The sequence below is a fragment of the Agaricus bisporus genome (genome assembly GCF_000300575.1).
Source record: "Agaricus bisporus var. bisporus H97 unplaced genomic scaffold AGABI2scaffold_7, whole genome shotgun sequence".
Taxonomy (NCBI): Eukaryota; Fungi; Basidiomycota; class Agaricomycetes; order Agaricales; family Agaricaceae; genus Agaricus; species Agaricus bisporus.
Window position 1 is genome coordinate 1,519,493 of NW_006267370.1, and position 16,358 is coordinate 1,535,850.

The following is a 16,358-nucleotide window of genomic DNA, read 5'->3' on the forward strand; positions in this document are numbered from 1 at the left end:
TCATCTACTAATTTACAGACACCTGTCATTAAAGAAGATCGAAATGTTCCGTAACACGTATCTTTGAAGTCTAATGCAATCAGGACTCAGGCGGGGCTCATCCTATCACCCCTACCCATTTATCAAAGTGATTTTTAGAGGTAATGATGGTCGAGTGATATCCTCGCCTTCGACCACAGGAGAAGTGATACCAGGCATTGTCCACATGATATCCTTTCCACTGCTTTCTACCTTGAACGAGGTAAGGAGGACTGAAAGGACAACTTCTATAAAACACTCTAGACGTCAACATTTGGAACTAGCACCAATAAGAAAGTCACGAACTGATTTCGAGCTGAACAAATTTGAAGCCGCTGCCGTATGATGTCAAATTGGGTACTGGAGAAAAATATTGAAGCGAAAGCTTACATGCAGGACCGACTACCGCCCAAGAAAGTCATCCTACAAACATGCCATCAGTCTTAGTCCATCCAGCATCAGACGAGTATAACACCCACGTAGGGGGATAAATCCCAGGCAGTCGAGCTTCGGTAACCTCTGTCGGTAACGGATTTGTCCACCGGTCAGGCTTCCACTCGTATGAATCCTCACCCCACCACTCTGGGTTTATATTCGCCCCCAAAAGAGAGAGAAAGATTGTTGTTCCACTCGGCACCATTACCTCGGAGATTTGCGTCCCTTTCGTGCTAATGATTGGTTTGGACAGTGGGAGAACAATGTCTTGCCGGGCTCTAAACAGATGAGTGAATTGAGGATTTACAAATGTTTTTAGGATCAACGTACGTTCGTATTGCAATGGTCTGAGGTGGATATCTGGCCGAAGAAATTCAGCTGGTTTGAAGACTTCAAGCGGAAATATATAGCCTACCTTCGTAACGTTTCACGGCAGACGGCTTCAAGATATGGCAAGCCCATGAGCTGATCATGACTCAATTCATGTTCACAATTAACCTCCTTTGCTCCTAATATTTCTGAACGTAATTTATCTTGCACATCTTGATGCTCCGCGAGGAGATATAATATCCGAGCTAACGCAGAGGAGGTCGTGTCCATTGCTGCGAATGTCAGGGTACTATCATATGCGCCAGGAAATTAGTCTAGAACGCAAGGGGAAGGACAATGAGAGACCTACGCGACTTGACCAAACACTTCTTCATCTGATAACCGATCCTCCGCTGCGGCACTTGCATTCGCTCTCACTATTGTCGTCACAATCAGGAGTGCGAACAAGGGAATCGATGATCTTGCGATCTACTTACTCAAGATGCTGATGACATCTTTTTTCGCTTCATGATCGTCACCCCGTTCCATGCTTTGTCGCTTCTTGTTATAAATATCCACGGCTGTCTCCAGTATAACGTCCGAAATATCTTTCAAGTCTTGTACCCACTGCGATGGAAGGTGATCCACGATCCATCGTTTGAGACGTGGATAATTAAATCGCGCAGCGAAAGGAAGTATATACTGGGTCACGATGAAAGTGTTTGTGCCGGAGAGGAGCCCTCTAGTGATTGTATCAATACCACGAGTCGAAAAGAAGTGAACGACATACCCAAAACGCTTGACGGAGCGACTGTAGGGGTGAATGTCCGCGCTACCTGCATCGCCTTCTAATGAATCAAAAGAATATCCCATGCCGCTTTGGCCGATTATTTCGAGACTAGTACGAGTCATCCAATGCAGCATATCGATCTCACTGGGTTTATCTTGCACCTGATTGATTATGGCTTCGCGAAGCTGTTGTTTGCTTAGATGATGGTTTGTAGAGATGAGGGAGAGCAAGTTATATGCCTACTCTTTGTGCAACTCCGTAAACTATGGGCGCTGGGAGAACTTATTTAAGCCACATCAAAAGAAGAGCTGAGAGTGCGTGAACGTACTCATCTCCCGCATATGGCCAGTGGAAAATACTGGATTAAGCATCCTCCTTTGCTTCTTGTGTTGCTTGCCTGCATACGAGTGAGAATCTCGTTGGATGCGTAACGAGATGTGTGCCACAAACCCGCAGTTGACATCAAGCCTTCGCCAAAAAAGAGCTTGTTTATTCTAGGGAACAATCAGTACCCCTAAAATTGTCCTCGGCTAAACTCACGCGATGAAAGCAGGAGCTTCTTCATAGATGTCTTGATCCTAATCAAAATGTCAGCTCTCACTGACTGGTAGTGGTGAAACTCGTGCCTTGATCAATATATGATAGAGCGCTTTCGGATCATAGAGGAACAAAAGACGCTCCTGCAGAGCACGTCAGCTTGTTACCCTGATTCGAGATCAAGTAATACATACCCCAAGAAGACTTTTGAGCTTGATGACACCGCCATCTAAATACAGGGATTATTGAATTGATGCCAATGGTTCCTAACACTGCTATACCGGCTTACATTGCCGCAAAAAAGCGTAGTAGAATCGCCCACTCTTGTCGTATAACTGTGAAATGTTCCCTAAACAAGGGGATTGCCGGTGATCACCATGGCACGATATTGAATGTCTGTCTTGATCGAATTCAAAATGCTGAGTTTATCGACTGACCAGTAACTCCGGAAGGCGCTGGTGGCCCTGGTATGTAGTCCAACGGAGAGTGAATCAAATATTCACGAAACAGTTTCCAAAACATGGCCAATATGACGTATGAGAACAGGGCTTGGACGAACAGCGAAGCCATTGCGGTGGTGGAGCAAAGAAGCGAGCGGGTGAGACCAAGAAAGCAGACAAGCGCTGGATCATCAGTCGACGAGAACACGTCAGTGGGAACGAGCCTTGCCACAGGCTGCAACTGAGCCGAACATGCCAAAACAATCTCGAGTCTTGGCATCAACTTATTATTGGAGCAACACTTGCGATCACTGATCGACTTCGGCAGTGACACAATCACCTGATGTGACCCCCCGTTCCTGACTCTTTCCTCCGTCCTCCCATGCTCTCCAAGGCCGACGAGGACCAGCTCCAGCGCGTCTGCGGCAACGACGAGACACTAGCAGAAGCAAGGAAACTCGTCCCACTAGCCAAGGCACGCACAAAGCGTGGCTCAGGCCATTATGTTTCCGGGCTGACGACAGCCCTTCCAGCCATCTGTGCATACATCATCTCGAAACAGTGCGTTTTGCGCCCACAGTTGTGTACCGCGATGTGTTAAGTTGACTGTATAGCCTTAACAACAATGATGTTGCCTTGGACAGCGCGCGTCAGTCAGCGTGTCTTAATACATCGGATTTCAACAAAGCACTACGGACAGTCAGTACCGTCCTGGAAGCGGAACTGAGCCCCCGGCAAAGGGCAGTTGGGTATGACATTTTGCACGAGAAGTATGCCGTCGAAATGTCATACTCCATCTTTAGTATGTTTCTGCGGCAAACAGAAACTGCTCTCGTTCAGCTGGAAACACCATACGATGTCGGGTCATCCGAGGTGCATTGTGCCATCTTTTTTTGGGTGAGCTTAATTGCCAACGTCAGTGATACAGTCGATCCTGTTCTCCCTTTCTGATGGTGTCCCTGCAGGTGAAGCAGCTTCCTACAATCGATGAATTTAGCCAGGATAATGCCATCCTCTCCAAGCGGATAGCACCTATCATTATGATTCTCAATGACAACTGCAAATCGCTCAAAAATAAGATTATCGAAGGAGCAACGACTTCATCCCGTCCTTCCTCACCCACAAAATCCTTAATCAAGTCGACAGTAACCTACACACCCCGTCGAACACCCAGTAAGCCCCGGCGAGAGCTGCTGACCCGCGACTCGGCCAAAAAGGCCTCGGGCTCCGGGCTCAGCGCGACGAAGGCCGATAACAGTGCTGACACGTCGGATGTCGAGATGGCTCGACCAGAAACGCCTAGCAAGAAACGGAAGCTCGATATTTCCTCTTCAATATCTCCGTCCAAAAGGAGGTTACCATTTCCACCTATCACTCCTTCTGCCTCGCACATCACCCGTATCACATCACCCTTAACCACAAAAACTCTTGCAACGCCAGCTATACCCTCTCCTCTGCGACGTTCCGCGCGTTTTGTGTTACAGGAGGAGGTGGACGCTGTAATGGATACCGATGAGGAGGAGGATCGAGGCAGCGAGGCTGTGGATAGGAGTCTCAAAATTGAATTCATGCTGGAAGAAAAGTACGAGAAAGAAGAGCCCGCCCTGAAGAGACGCTTCAGGCCAGTTTATCAGGATTTGAAACAGTGGTACGCGCGGGACGCGAAAATGTTGCGAATCTGGAAGGAAGCAAAGCCCATTTGAGTCAACCGTTGGCATTTAGAATGGTTACCGTGCGTCGTCCTCATGTGTGTACAACCGATAGTGTAAATTATAGTAATAGCTTAATGCTAGGGTCTTTCGCTCATAAAACGGTCGGATGAGCTGGCTTCGAGATCCTGCGTCAAAGTCCGGATGTTTTAGCTGACCGGATTATCGCAATGGATGACCTGAACCTCACCTCACTGAAGCATAGAAAACCTCCTTTCGAGTCTCCAAAGAGCATTCCTACTGTGGACAAATTCCTCCATCTAGGGCTCGGCACCTTCAACGAGGGATTCATCTGAGGTTTTTTCCTAGGGGACGGTGAATGAAAGAGTGACGCCCATATATTGTTCGTCCATACCACGAAAGTCCTGTCAGCAAAGAGCATTTTGACTCTGGTATACGAAGTAGTAGAGGTAGTCGAAGCGCACCTGTCCTCATCCCCTGTTAGACGTAGACATGGTCAAACAAAAAAGAGGGGAAGTGCTTGCAGGTCCAAATATCAAACTAAGCTTTGATGAGTTCTATGGATAGCTACTTGCATGTTATGCGGATCGTTGTGAAAACATCACCGTGCATCAGTGATAATTACCATTCAGGCCAAGATTAATAAACTACTTTGAAGGCTAGAGTTACAGGACATGCGTCCGATTCGTTTCTGGAGCTAGTAAAGATTTCCTGGTGCTACGAAACCATGAAGCGATTGGCCAAGCTATCATCGAAATCCTTCTTCAACATCAAGATTTTTGATCTCACCAGTGCAGTACAAGAGTTTGTGAGTTGGGTAGGGTTGGAAGGGGAATGCTGCCCGAGACTGATGTTTTTGCCTGTGTATGAGATATGGTCAATCAGTTTGCCAGGGTCACCAATTTTTGTCGCATTATTCAATACATCTTTCCACCACGATTCCCAGCAAGGTACACAATCGCTAGTGTGCCTTGCGCATGACGGATTGTCCATTAACTTGGGGGGTTGGGACATCCTGAGTCGAAGCTGCGATAACGACCAGAACCCGGTGAGTAGGCGCATTCGCCGCTCACTGCTCAAATTTCCCAGCGATTCATCCATCTGAGACGCGAGTCCGTCTAATTCGATCGGCACAGTGTGCTGCACCTGTTTTTCGAAAAGACCACTCGATTGAAGATATGCGTAATAAGATTTTGCATGGAATTCTCGAAGATGATCCGAGCCTTCAGCAACATTCAGAGCCTCTCTGAAAGCAATGGCTCGATCCGATGATGGACTCGGAGATGAAATTCTACGGAACCAAACTTGTTCCATGCGATCCACAAAAGGTCTTTTTTCGCATTCGATCGCAAGTTTGAAAATCCTTCCGACTGCCCCCCATGTACCACATTTGTGGAAGAAATTGTAAGGGAACGCAGTGAAGTGAGCATCAAGAGCATTCCAGGCCCATTCGCAGTAAGCGTCAAACTCGTATTTATGAGTAATTGCCACCACACGAATGAGCTCTGATACTTTGATTGTGTTCGCCTCTTGTTGTTGGAGGACTTCAGCGGGTCTGATTCACTCGATTTAGTTGATTGTACGGGCGGGTCACCAAGAGACCGAAAAACCTGGAATACACCACCCAGCATAAAGCGCTGAAATCTTCAGCGGAATCGGGGCAGATGATAGGGTCTTTATCAGATTGACCCTCCGAAGCGTTCGTGCCTTCGCCTTGAGGAAGAGATAGGAGCGACCGGAAGAATGGAGAGTCGCGCTCGAATAACATTCTGTGAATCTGAAGATTGAAGTTCTCAAGGGGATAACGCTAGAATATTGAAAGAATTTTCACCTTGAACAAATGTCCTTTCGCGAGAATTACAAGGCTCCCATCTTCAAAATAATAGTCTTTATCGCGAACATAGTTATTAGGTTCCGATGATTCTCCGCTAAAGACCATGATTGATAGAATCTCCTGTGGAACACGCAGAAGCAGAACCGTGGGATGATGCTCAAGGATGTCAGACAGGCTCGTTATGTAATGTATACTAATATGTACGCAAACTCGATGGGATCTGAAACTCCAAAACTGTCACTCAAAGCCGAAAACACGAAAAACAAGCCCTTCCCGTTGGAACTCACTGATTCAACTCAAAGTCAATCAAATGCACATCGGAAGGCGTGGTTGTCGTGCCCTTGATCCGATACAAGATGGAGAGAATACCTTGAACAACCCTCACCCCATCCACCAGCGTGACTTCCCCAAAGGCATTCAGACCAGCAGCCACCCCATCATATGCCATGGTCTAATCAATCCAACCCGAGATTTGCTGGCTGTGACAATAAGAACGGAAGGCATGATAACATGAACATCATTACCATGATCCATTGTTATTTACCAGCGACCGATCCAGGTGTTCAGATGAACGACATCATAATCCAATCCCTATTCAACTCTCCGTCGCTTCTTCCTCCACTACATATGTACCGTCTATTTCATGTTTCACAACGGAAGCATAGACATGGCCATTCCTGGCTTCGAAATCCTTCATCAGATTTCGGATGTTTGAGCTGAACAGACTACCGCAACGGATGGTGGCATATGAGTTCGGCCGCAATATAATTGTGGTAGACTCCCTCAATCTCTAACCGTTATTCATTACGCATCGCTCGAGATTGAAACGAAATTGACGTCCAAAACTCGTTCACATGGTGGCAGTTTGTCATAATGATCATGAATTTTTGATTGCATAAGTTTTGGATCTCCTTGATGCCAACGCCATCACACATCCCTCTGAAATCATTCCCAGATGCTGTGGTTGGGTCGACCTCATGATTTTCGGTTCTGCGGTCACCCAGTACGGAAAAGTACTCTTCGCAATTCCCATGCCAAAGCAGACTACCTGGGTTCATGAATTAAGCAGATTATGTTTTTGAATGGATACGGGCAGTTTAATCTTACAGGCCATAGTTAAGACAATCTCGAACGTCATTATTGTCAAGTATAATGGAGTTCAAGTCAATACATTACTTTGTAAGCGAGAGTACTTGTTCGTTTCCAAGTTTATCACTGATTTGATAAATGTTGCCTTTACGCTACAGGATCCTGAACCGCTTGGCCAGGCTGTCATCGAAATTCTTCTTCAAGGTCCCGATTGTTGATCTCGCTAGCATATTACAAGGGATACATTTTATGGGCGAAGCGTGGCTGTAGGGGTTAGGCTGCCGGGAGGGTCCGATGTTTTGGTTGGAGGCGTCCGAAACCAGCTCAATCAGTTTACCAGGATCGCCAACTCCTGCCGCCTTATTCAATACGTCTTTCCACCATGATTCCCAACCAGGTACGCAATCACTACTGTGCTTCTGACATGATGGATTGTCCATTAATTTGGGAGGTTGTGACAATCTGACTCGAAGGCGCGATAACGACCAGAAGCCCGTGAGTAGGCGGATTTGTCGCTCGTCGCTCAAGCCCACGAGGGAATAGTCCAAGTGCCATGATCCGACTCGATCCAGATTGATCGGCGTGGTACCCTGTGACGGTGCTTCGAAAATACCGCTCGATTGAAGATACACATAATAGGATTTTGCATGGAATTCTCGAAGAAGATCTGAACCTTCAGCAACATTCAGAGCTTCTTTAAAAGCAATGGCACCTCCCAAAGGCGAAGATGAAATCTTATGGAACCAAGTCTGTTCCATGCGATCCAGAAAGGTTTTTTCTCCGCATGCAATTGCAAGATTGAAAAGTCTTCTGACCTCGGGCCATGAGCCACATTTATCGAAGAAATTGGCAGGGTGTGCAAGGTAGTAAGTATCAAGAACTTTCCAAGCCCATTCGCAATAGGCGGCAAACTCATATTTATGGGAGATTGCCACCACGCGAATGAGCTCTGATACTTTGATCGTGTTCGCCTCTTGTTGTTGGAGGACTTCAAGGGGTCTGATTCACTTGATTTAGTTGATTGTACGAGCGGATCACCAAGAGACCGAAAAACCTGGAATACACCACCCAGCATAAAGCCCGAAAGTCTTCAGCGGAATCGGGGCAGATGACAGGGTTTTCATCAGACTGACCCTCCGGAGCGTTCGTGCCTTCGCCTTGAGGGAGAGAAAGGAGAGACCGGAAGAATGGAGAGTCGCGCTCAAATAACGTCCTATGGATCTAAAGATGGGAGTTCACAAGAAATTACGTCGAAATGTTGGAAGCATTTTCACCTTGAATAGACAGCCTTCCACGAGAACCGCGAGGCTCCCATCTTCAAAATAGTAGTCTTTATCGACAGCGTAGTTGGTTAATAGCATGGCCATGTCGGCCACAGTGGCTGATGGTAAAGATATTGATCAAGGATCGAGCGCTTAACGAACCTGTGTGAACAAGGCAAAATTGATGGCACTGGAAACTGTCACCAGATGATTTTTATTTTTTCATGTTCGAACACAGTCCGCACCGCGTGGTATACTCATGTATACTCTTAAATGATTAATCAAAAGGAAAAAAATGATCTGTGGGTCGCGGGAGTCCCAACGTCATCCTGCCCGAGAGCTGGAGAGATTTTCGGCAGTATATGGTGTTTCTAAGAAGAGGAAGGAGGAAGGGAAACAGAACACGTGTTCAGGAGGGCAGTATGTAGACGTAGCCAGTGTACCGGAGAGTGCAAAGACGCGTGAGCGGAGAGAAGGGAACTGAAATGAATAATTCATGAATGTTAATGATCACTGAAATTGAAATGAAGTCGCATGAACACTGAACCAGAGGGAGGGAGTAAGCAGGGAGACGGGGGGCTGAGCCAAAATATGGACTGACCATGTGATAGCTGAGCGCTGAGCCCTTAACGTTTAACGTTCAACGTTGAGGGCTCAGTACCAGTGGTCACTCTTTTGTCAAGATATGCGGCTATTCAGGTACTCACACGAGTATGCCTTTTGCGCATTTGGGAATATCTAGGAGGCAAAGACAATCCACCAAGGAGGGATTCATTTGAGGTTTTTCCTAGGGGAAGCTTAATAAAAGAGTGACTTAGACGTGACGTAGATGTAGTCAAACAAAAAGGAGGGAAAGTGTTTGCGGGTCCACGCGCTAAGCGTAACTTTAATGAATTCGTTGGAAATACTGTCGGATAGTTATTTGGATGTTATGTGGGTCGTTATAAAAACCATCATTAAGAGTGATAATCACCATTGAGGCCTAAGATTAATGAACTACATGCTTTGCACGAAATACTTATAGGGTATGCGTCCGACTCGTTTCTGAGCTAGTAGAAAATCTAAGTGCTACGGAATCATGAAACGATCGGCCAAGCTGTCATCGAAATCCTTCTTCAAGGTCAGGATTTTGATTCTCACCAGTACAGTACAAGAGATTGTGAGTGGGGAACGGTTGAAAGGGATATGTTGCCCGAGACTGATGTTTTTGCCGGCGTTGGATATATACTCAACCAGTTTACCAGGGTCGCCAATTCTTGTTGCATTGTTTATCAACATCACGTCTTTCCACCATGATTCCCAACGAGGAACACAATCGCTAGTGTGCATCGCGCATGATTGATTGTCCATTAACTTCGGGGGTTGGGACATCTTGAGTCGAAGCTGCGACAACGACCAGAAGCCTGTGAGTAGGCGCATTCGCCGCTCACTGCTCAAATTTCCCAGTGATTCATCCATGTGAGATCCGACTCCATCCAATCTGATAGGTGTGGTGTCCTGCAATTGCTTTTCGAAAATGCCACTCGATTGAAGATACGCGTAGTAAGATTTTGCATGAAATTTTCGAAGACGATCCGAGCCTTCAGCAACGTTCAGAGCCTCTGCGAAAGCGGTGGTTCGATCCGGAGATAAAGATGAAATTCTATGGAACCAAACTTGCTCAATGCGATCCATAAAAGTTGATTTTTCGCATTCAATCGCAAGGTTGAGAATTCTTCCGACTGCTGCCCATGTGCCACATTTGTGGAGGAAATTGGAAGGAAACGCAGTGAAGTGAGCATCAAGAGCACTCCAGGCCCAGTCGCAATAAGAGGCAAACTCATATTTATGGGAGATTGCCACCACGCGAATGAGCTCGGATACTTTGATTGTGTTCGCCCCTTGTTGTTGGAGGATATCACCGGGTCTGAATCATCTATTTTAGTCGAATGTACGAGCGGGTCACCAAGAGACCGAAAAACCTGGAATACACCACCCAACATAAAGCACGAAAATCTTCAGCGGAGTCAGGGCAGATGACAGGGTTTTTATCAGATTGGCCTTCCGGAGCGTTCGAGCCTTCGCCTTGAGGAAGGGATAGGAGCGATCGGAAGAATGGAGAGTCGCGCTCGAATAACATTCTATGAATCTATAGATTGAAGTTCTCAAGGGGATACCGCCAGAATATTGAAAGACAAATTTTCACCTTGAACAAATGTCCTTTCGCGAGAATTACAAGGCTCCCATCTTCAAAATAATAGTCTTTATCGCGAACATAGCTAGGTTTTGATAATTCTCCATTGAATACCATGGTTGATAAACGCTTTGATAGTTGGAAACCACGCAGAAGCAGAACCGTGAAATGATGTGTGTTTCGCAAGAAGAGGTTCTAGCTCGCCAGCAGTCATGTACGTTTGACAAACAGGGCCAAATACCTCATTAAGAGGTGCGCTTACTAGATGTGACCATAACATTCCCTAAATAAGGTAACGTAGTTCCTCACGAAGGGCGTCCGCGATGCGTTCTCGGTTCCCCTGGCTTCGAGAACGCATACGAATTTTTGTCATATACGTAGTCATGTAGTCGTACAACCCCCACTTATCTTGTACTCCTCCAATGTCTGCCAACGACCCAAAGTCGTTCTACAAAATCATCAAAGCTCTCGATGAAAGTAACATACCCCTCGAGAATCTTGTTCGTCGCTCGCTCGTAGAACCCGGTATAGCAGAGTCACCCTTTATGGACAAATTTGTGGATGACCTCCCTCGTCTATTGGGATGGTTGGCTCACCACGATCGGACTCGGGATACCATGAAACAGTGGGCCAAAGAAGAGCATGTTCGGAACGTGAAGTCGCAGTTACAAGATCTCACGAGGATTCAAACCGGCTTGCAATTTGATACGGAAAAAATCACCGCCGAACAGATGAAATCCAATCCAATCGACAAGATCATCGGAGATATACGGAGCCACGCACCGGATTTATGGGAGTTGGTAGGGGAATTATTGGAGGCGGACCTTGTTGCTATTCGTCGTCGTGAGGAGGTACGGGCAGAACGAGAAAGGGCTAGAAGCGATAGTAAAGGTTCTCGAAAACAAACACGTGAAGTCGACAGCGGGGATGATGAGGATGAACCCGAAGACATTGGAGGGCAGTTTGAAGCGCAACGACAATCGTTATCACGCATGGTAAGCATATAATCACTTTTTTTGGAACTTGATATTTACTCACATTTGTCGAGTGTAGAAACAAGTTACCTGCATTTCCATCATGATGCAGGCAACGAATCAGAGATGTAATATGTTGCAGGGTCTAGTGGGCATATTTCTGCAATCGTGCAATGTTCCTGAACAGGCCCGAGATTTCCTGGTACACCTGGGAGTGTCCGCCTCGGTTTCGGCGATGGATCGAGCAATGAAACACCTATCTCGAGATGCATTTCTTGAGATGCAGCGCCTCGGGTCTACTTTTTTGGCCTCATATGCTTACGATAACTTGGACGTCGACTTGATACACTCCACCCCGAGTATAGAGTCTTACATGGGAGATACACATGTCCACTTGACGGCCGCCTCTATGTTTCCCCTCCACCCTTCTACGACGAGCGCAGACCTTGATTTTTCCAATCGGCTTAGAGAGCTCAAATTGGACCCTCCTATACCTTCAACTATAGCCCAAATTATCCGGAGTCTACCACCAAAATACTATGACCTCGACTCGAATAAACAATCCACTCAGGATCGTTTCAGCTTGTGGAAATTTCTCAAGGATTTGGTCATGTACGGGCCACCTCAGCTAGCGAAATTCAAAGGCAAACTTGAAGATCCCGAGGAAGTTGAATGTATACCTCTCACAAAAACTACACAAGTTCCCCTTCGCGCTTCGAGAACCAGTCCAAGTAGTCCAGCTGAAACGGCAACGGTTTTAGAAGAGCTTTTTCGTCAATCAAATGTCGGGGAACCCACCTCATCAGGTTCCAATCCCGTTGATCCAGGCAACAACGTATTCCTCATACATGGTGACCTATCGAGCGGCCAACATCTCCACAGTCTTCAGGACTCTAGAATTTGCGACCTCAGTCCCGGACTGAGATTTCAATCCCACTTGTTCTGCCATGGAAGGTTCGATATACAAATGGCTTGCGCTGATGCTATTTGGCGGAGGCACATCAAGTCGTCCGAATCCGATGGCGAACCAACGGATTTAATGAGCTACATTTCTCGACTACGACCATATGAAAGAAACAAAATCCTCACAAATCCTACATTTCGGCAACTCCACGAGGTTATAACCCAAGTTGGAATCGTTCTGCGACTTGACGCCTGGCGCGTGGAGGTGTCTCGTCGTTATCCCAAATATCCGTCCCTCGAAGCTTGGGCTAAGAGTAACCCAACGTGGGAGGAGCTAATCGAAATCGCCAACAAGATGCTCAAAAATTTCGTGATGGGCCCCGATCTGTCTCGCGAGTTTCGAAAGAAACCTAGCCAGCGAGATAAAGTGTTTGAAAAAACGAAATCATACCATAAAGATTTCCTCCTTTACGAGGAAACGAGTTATTCCATGAACCACGGGGATTTTGGTCGTCTTGATTCATGTTTCTCGGAGTGGATGTTCTACTTTATGGGATGCGGCAAAGCAAGCTACGCTCAAGAAATCCTTCGCTACCTGGAGAATATGTATATTATTTATCCTAAACCCTTGGCGTAAGTATCAGATTCAATTTACTAAGACGAAAACTCACCTTATGCCAATAGAAAAGCCATCCACATGAACTCCCTCGTAAACCCGACAGGACGCAAAGACCACTTCCGAGGCGTCGATTGGGTAATCGAACACAATAAACTCTACATGAAGCGAATTTTCGGAGAATCAGAGTCAACGCACACAGTAAAACGGATGATTGAAGCATCACCCTTGATCGAAGTTTATAAGGACGTCCATGAACAATTTGAAGAGTTGTTCTCTTTATCGCACAAAACGAACCAAGATTCACCGGAGGAAATGAAGCTGATATTTCAAAAGTTGCAGGAATACATGCAAAGGTACCAAACGAACTGTCTTACTCCTGGTCGAGGGAGCGAACATGAATTGATCGATACCATGGGGACGGGAATAAGCAAGCTAACAAAGACCATTGAAGACGCCCGAAAAAAATGGAAGGCTGGGCACGAGGCACAAGAGAGGTTGAAAAACATGACCAGAGAGAGCCAGTTTAACATGGAGGTCGACCCCGGAAGCTCAGATTCCGAAATACGAGAAGAAAGTGGATCCGATTTCAGCGAATCGTCAAGCGACGACGAAGAGGAAGTAATCCGAATCGGACATGACGATGGCAGCCTTTTTGTTGACGAAGTGTTTGAATAAGTGAGTACTGGCCATTACTTGAGATTACCGGCGTTTGGCGTTGTCGACAGCGGCGAGGCTCAGAATAAGACCCTGGCATCCGAGTTAGGGGCATGATGGTGGCAGAGCAGCGAAAAAAGTCGAAAAAGTCGATCCTGAAGCTTCTTGGGGTGCGGTGGTAGAGATATTTTCTTGGTCCTCTGGTAGTTTAGGTTTGGTCTTCTTGGACATGCGACACGTTCGCTCTGTGTATACGTGTCAGTGATGAAATTCAATGCAACTTGCAGATAGACTTACGTTTATGGTCCACTTGCGAGTAGTTTCCGCATCGAACCGGAGCGCGCTTTCGAAGCTGGCGAGGGGCTACAGACCCGGACGGTGCTGCTGTTCCTGAATTCTCGTTCTTCATAATATCCACGGCAGCGGTGAAACCAGAAGAGGGAGTTGTAACTAATAGGAGAAATAGGGTTCAGTAAGGTAAAAAGTATTGGAGGACGGCGATATGACAGCGAGTGGTCGAGTGGGAAGAGGAGAAGGGGAGTGGGAGCGGGGGACCAGGAACTGAGTAGGAACTGGGAACCCAGTTCGGCACGGGTTTTGGCCTCTCATTTGGACTGGTCATCATGTGCAACAGCGGATGAATAGTATCGCCCACTACGGAGCACGAAGTTGGGGCAAAAATAAAAGTGAGGTTGATCGGCGAGTTTGAACAGCCAAGAAATGGCGGGAGTACCGGCGTGAGCCAGGACAGGTTGATCATTAAATATTATTAAAAAAATCAGGGGCGCAGCAATTCTCTGGACGCAGCTCAATCCAGGTTCTTGTTGAATCCCATAATGACTACGAGACCTCAAATAGGCTAACAAATCACCACACGCTTTTCACAATTGATCAAAGACAAAAACGTGTATGAAAAGCTAAAAAAGCAAGCCCCTCCCGGTGTAATTCATCTGTTCAACTCGAAGTCGATCAAATGCACAACGGAAGGTGTGGATCCTGTGCTCTTGACTTGATACAAGATAGAAAGAACACCTTGAGCAACCCTCGCCCTGTCGACTGTAACTTCTCCAAATGCATTCAAACCAGCAGCTACCCCATCGTACGCCATGGTCCAATCTGTCCAACCCGAGGCTTTGCTGGCTGTGACAATACGAACGAAAGGCATGACAACATAAATATTATCTGCTTGATCAATTACTATTTGCGAGCGGCCGACGGTGTTCAAGGGGAAAGGAATTTCGACTTTGGTCCAAGTGCCACTAGAAGAGCGATACAAGTGGAATGCCCGTCCATTACTGGTACGACCGGCCACGTAGTTGGTCACACATTGACCGAAGCGACCTAAACTCATCGTATTGTCATGCCTACTGCGACAGACCGAAAAGTAAATGAGATTACACACCTGGAACATATGAAATAATGACATGTGGTTGACCGGAGGAGTCAATGTCTTGAGATTCTTGGTTCATGAGTCCATGATCCGCATTCAAAGGGTCGACAATCAGGCCCGCTGTATTGACATTGACGGGGTTGGAACCGGAGGTGCCTACGCGAGCTCCAGCGTTATTGTTCCAGGTCCTGCCTGACATCGAACGTCAAACGCAAATACGAGATTGTTGGGGGAAACACTGCATACCTTGATCATCTGAACTAATGTATACAGTGTCATGGTTAGTCAATCCGCCACCGTTGCACATTACGGCGCCATTTTGCTCGCGCCAGGTCCCAGCAATGTGAAGTCGTCCCGAATGATATGTGAATCCGTGAATATAGAGGTTACGAGCTCCACTTGTCGCCCCGTTGGTTGAAGTGTATGTCCCAGAAGCAGATGCCCATGAGCCAACGTTTGACCATACTCCGTTGTTGTACTCAGCCAATTGTGTAGCACCGTTTCCAGAAACACCGGACCGGTACACGAATTGTAGGCGGTTCTGGGAATTAACGACGAATTGAGGATAGGTAACCACACTGGTGAACCTTTTAGTAAGTGCTTGGAATGCTCATACGTGACTGGCTCACCTTCCAACGTTTAGATTGCCTATGGTGTTGGTGATCGACCCAAATCTGCTGGCCACCCAACTAGCACCACTGGTGGCCAGATTTGTTTCTGAGCTGGTGTAAAAGACTCGTGTGCTGTGGCAATCCAGAGCGACATGAATCTTTCCGTCGGACGGCGAAATTCCGAGAGCAATGACATTATGTGAATCATTGGTGGACAGATTATGAGGAAGCTGAAGTGTACTCCAACTTCCAGACGGGAGTTGTCGACGAGCGAGAACTGCAGCGCGAGAAGAGGTGTACCAAGCAGCGAATTGGAAATTATCGTGGGTCAAGACTGCGGAGATTTGGAACGAGTTGACGTTCACTACTCCGTCGAAGGACACAAAAAATACGCCGTTACGATCTAGTATACCATTTTGGATCGAGGTGCGGCTTTGCATAGGGAAAGTAAAGCCCCGACGATCAAGAGGAGGGTTAAGTGCAACATGAGAGCCATGAGAGCCTTGGTCGCCTTCTTGAACAGATGAGTGCTCTCGCGCCATATAAACGAATCCGAAGCAAGTGAGAACGGGCCGGTATAGACTTCTTGTAGAGGTCATTCCTCGCTAGTCATGGGTTCCAGTGTCCTTGAGGTTGCAAGCGAAGTCGAT

The 16,358-nt window shown here is 46.9% G+C and overlaps 8 protein-coding genes across 8 annotated transcripts; 3 read left to right on the forward strand and 5 right to left on the reverse strand.

The window, feature by feature from the left end:
- Positions 1–111: 111 nt before the first annotated feature.
- Positions 112–2,705, reverse strand: AGABI2DRAFT_207457 (hypothetical protein; the record flags this gene model as incomplete). Its single annotated transcript, XM_006462754.1, has 17 exons — positions 2,527–2,705; positions 2,379–2,438; positions 2,284–2,318; positions 2,173–2,232; positions 2,093–2,130; positions 2,003–2,046; positions 1,881–1,949; positions 1,796–1,824; positions 1,560–1,737; positions 1,260–1,502; positions 1,133–1,199; positions 869–1,072; positions 784–813; positions 498–731; positions 409–441; positions 325–353; positions 112–266 (listed from the first exon to the last, which is right to left on the reverse strand). The coding sequence occupies exons 1-17, from the start codon at positions 2,657–2,659 to the stop codon at positions 112–114; spliced, it is 1,641 nt and encodes a 546-aa protein (XP_006462817.1). The 5' UTR covers positions 2,660–2,705.
- Positions 2,706–2,908: 203 nt separating this feature from the next.
- Positions 2,909–4,334, forward strand: AGABI2DRAFT_179431 (hypothetical protein). Its single transcript, XM_006462755.1, has 3 exons — positions 2,909–3,090; positions 3,144–3,444; positions 3,495–4,334. The coding sequence occupies exons 1-3, from the start codon at positions 2,912–2,914 to the stop codon at positions 4,230–4,232; spliced, it is 1,218 nt and encodes a 405-aa protein (XP_006462818.1). The 5' UTR covers positions 2,909–2,911; the 3' UTR covers positions 4,233–4,334.
- A 582-nt stretch (positions 4,335–4,916) lies between these two features.
- AGABI2DRAFT_119657 (hypothetical protein) lies at positions 4,917–6,481 on the reverse strand (the record flags this gene model as incomplete). The annotated part of the gene is made up of 4 exons (XM_006462756.1): positions 4,917–5,754; positions 5,810–5,976; positions 6,031–6,127; positions 6,321–6,481. 4 exons carry the CDS (start codon positions 6,479–6,481, stop codon positions 4,917–4,919), a joined length of 1,263 nt encoding a protein of 420 aa, XP_006462819.1.
- A 793-nt stretch (positions 6,482–7,274) lies between these two features.
- On the reverse strand, positions 7,275–8,489 carry AGABI2DRAFT_119658 (hypothetical protein; the record flags this gene model as incomplete). Its single annotated transcript, XM_006462757.1, has 3 exons — positions 7,275–8,121; positions 8,177–8,343; positions 8,397–8,489. 3 exons carry the CDS (start codon positions 8,487–8,489, stop codon positions 7,275–7,277), a joined length of 1,107 nt encoding a protein of 368 aa, XP_006462820.1.
- A 963-nt stretch (positions 8,490–9,452) lies between these two features.
- AGABI2DRAFT_119659 (hypothetical protein) lies at positions 9,453–10,674 on the reverse strand (the record flags this gene model as incomplete). Its single annotated transcript, XM_006462758.1, has 3 exons — positions 9,453–10,290; positions 10,346–10,512; positions 10,570–10,674. 3 exons carry the CDS (start codon positions 10,672–10,674, stop codon positions 9,453–9,455), a joined length of 1,110 nt encoding a protein of 369 aa, XP_006462821.1.
- A 305-nt stretch (positions 10,675–10,979) lies between these two features.
- Positions 10,980–11,838, forward strand: AGABI2DRAFT_73029 (hypothetical protein; the record flags this gene model as incomplete). The annotated part of the gene is made up of 2 exons (XM_006462759.1): positions 10,980–11,552; positions 11,611–11,838. Coding segments are annotated over 2 exons (801 nt in total), but the record flags the coding sequence as incomplete, so codon positions are not given.
- A 447-nt stretch (positions 11,839–12,285) lies between these two features.
- On the forward strand, positions 12,286–13,980 carry AGABI2DRAFT_193909 (hypothetical protein). The gene is given in 4 exon segments (XM_006462760.1): positions 12,286–13,067; positions 13,119–13,728; positions 13,779–13,842; positions 13,853–13,980. 2 exon segments carry the CDS (start codon positions 12,499–12,501, stop codon positions 13,726–13,728), a joined length of 1,179 nt encoding a protein of 392 aa, XP_006462823.1. The 5' UTR covers positions 12,286–12,498; the 3' UTR covers positions 13,779–13,842; positions 13,853–13,980.
- A 596-nt stretch (positions 13,981–14,576) lies between these two features.
- On the reverse strand, positions 14,577–16,323 carry AGABI2DRAFT_137466 (hypothetical protein). The gene is made up of 4 exons (XM_006462761.1): positions 15,727–16,323; positions 15,344–15,675; positions 15,110–15,289; positions 14,577–15,048 (listed from the first exon to the last, which is right to left on the reverse strand). The coding sequence occupies exons 1-4, from the start codon at positions 16,146–16,148 to the stop codon at positions 14,654–14,656; spliced, it is 1,329 nt and encodes a 442-aa protein (XP_006462824.1). The 5' UTR covers positions 16,149–16,323; the 3' UTR covers positions 14,577–14,653.
- Between the last annotated feature and the right edge of the window lie 35 nt (positions 16,324–16,358).

Excerpts from the sequence above, each read along its gene's own strand:
- AGABI2DRAFT_179431 (XM_006462755.1), top strand. The coding sequence starts at position 2,912 with ATGCTCTCCAAGGCCGACGAGGACCAGCTCCAGCGCGTCTGCGGCAAC. Across the intron at positions 3,091-3,143 it reads GCATACATCATCTCGAAACA|CCTTAACAACAATGATGTTG; the intron begins GTGCGTTTTGCG and ends TTGACTGTATAG. Across the intron at positions 3,445-3,494 it reads GGGTGAGCTTAATTGCCAAC|GTGAAGCAGCTTCCTACAAT; the intron begins GTCAGTGATACA and ends GTGTCCCTGCAG.
- AGABI2DRAFT_193909 (XM_006462760.1), top strand. The coding sequence starts at position 12,499 with ATGGCTTGCGCTGATGCTATTTGGCGGAGGCACATCAAGTCGTCCGAA. Across the intron at positions 13,068-13,118 it reads ATTTATCCTAAACCCTTGGC|AAAAGCCATCCACATGAACT; the intron begins GTAAGTATCAGA and ends TTATGCCAATAG.
- AGABI2DRAFT_137466 (XM_006462761.1), bottom strand. The coding sequence starts at position 16,148 with ATGCAAAGCCGCACCTCGATCCAAAATGGTATACTAGATCGTAACGGC. Across the intron at positions 15,676-15,726 it reads GGCAATCTAAACGTTGGAAG|TGTGGTTACCTATCCTCAAT; the intron begins GTGAGCCAGTCA and ends AAGGTTCACCAG. Across the intron at positions 15,049-15,109 it reads CATTATTTCATATGTTCCAG|GTCGCTTCGGTCAATGTGTG; the intron begins GTGTGTAATCTC and ends CGATGAGTTTAG.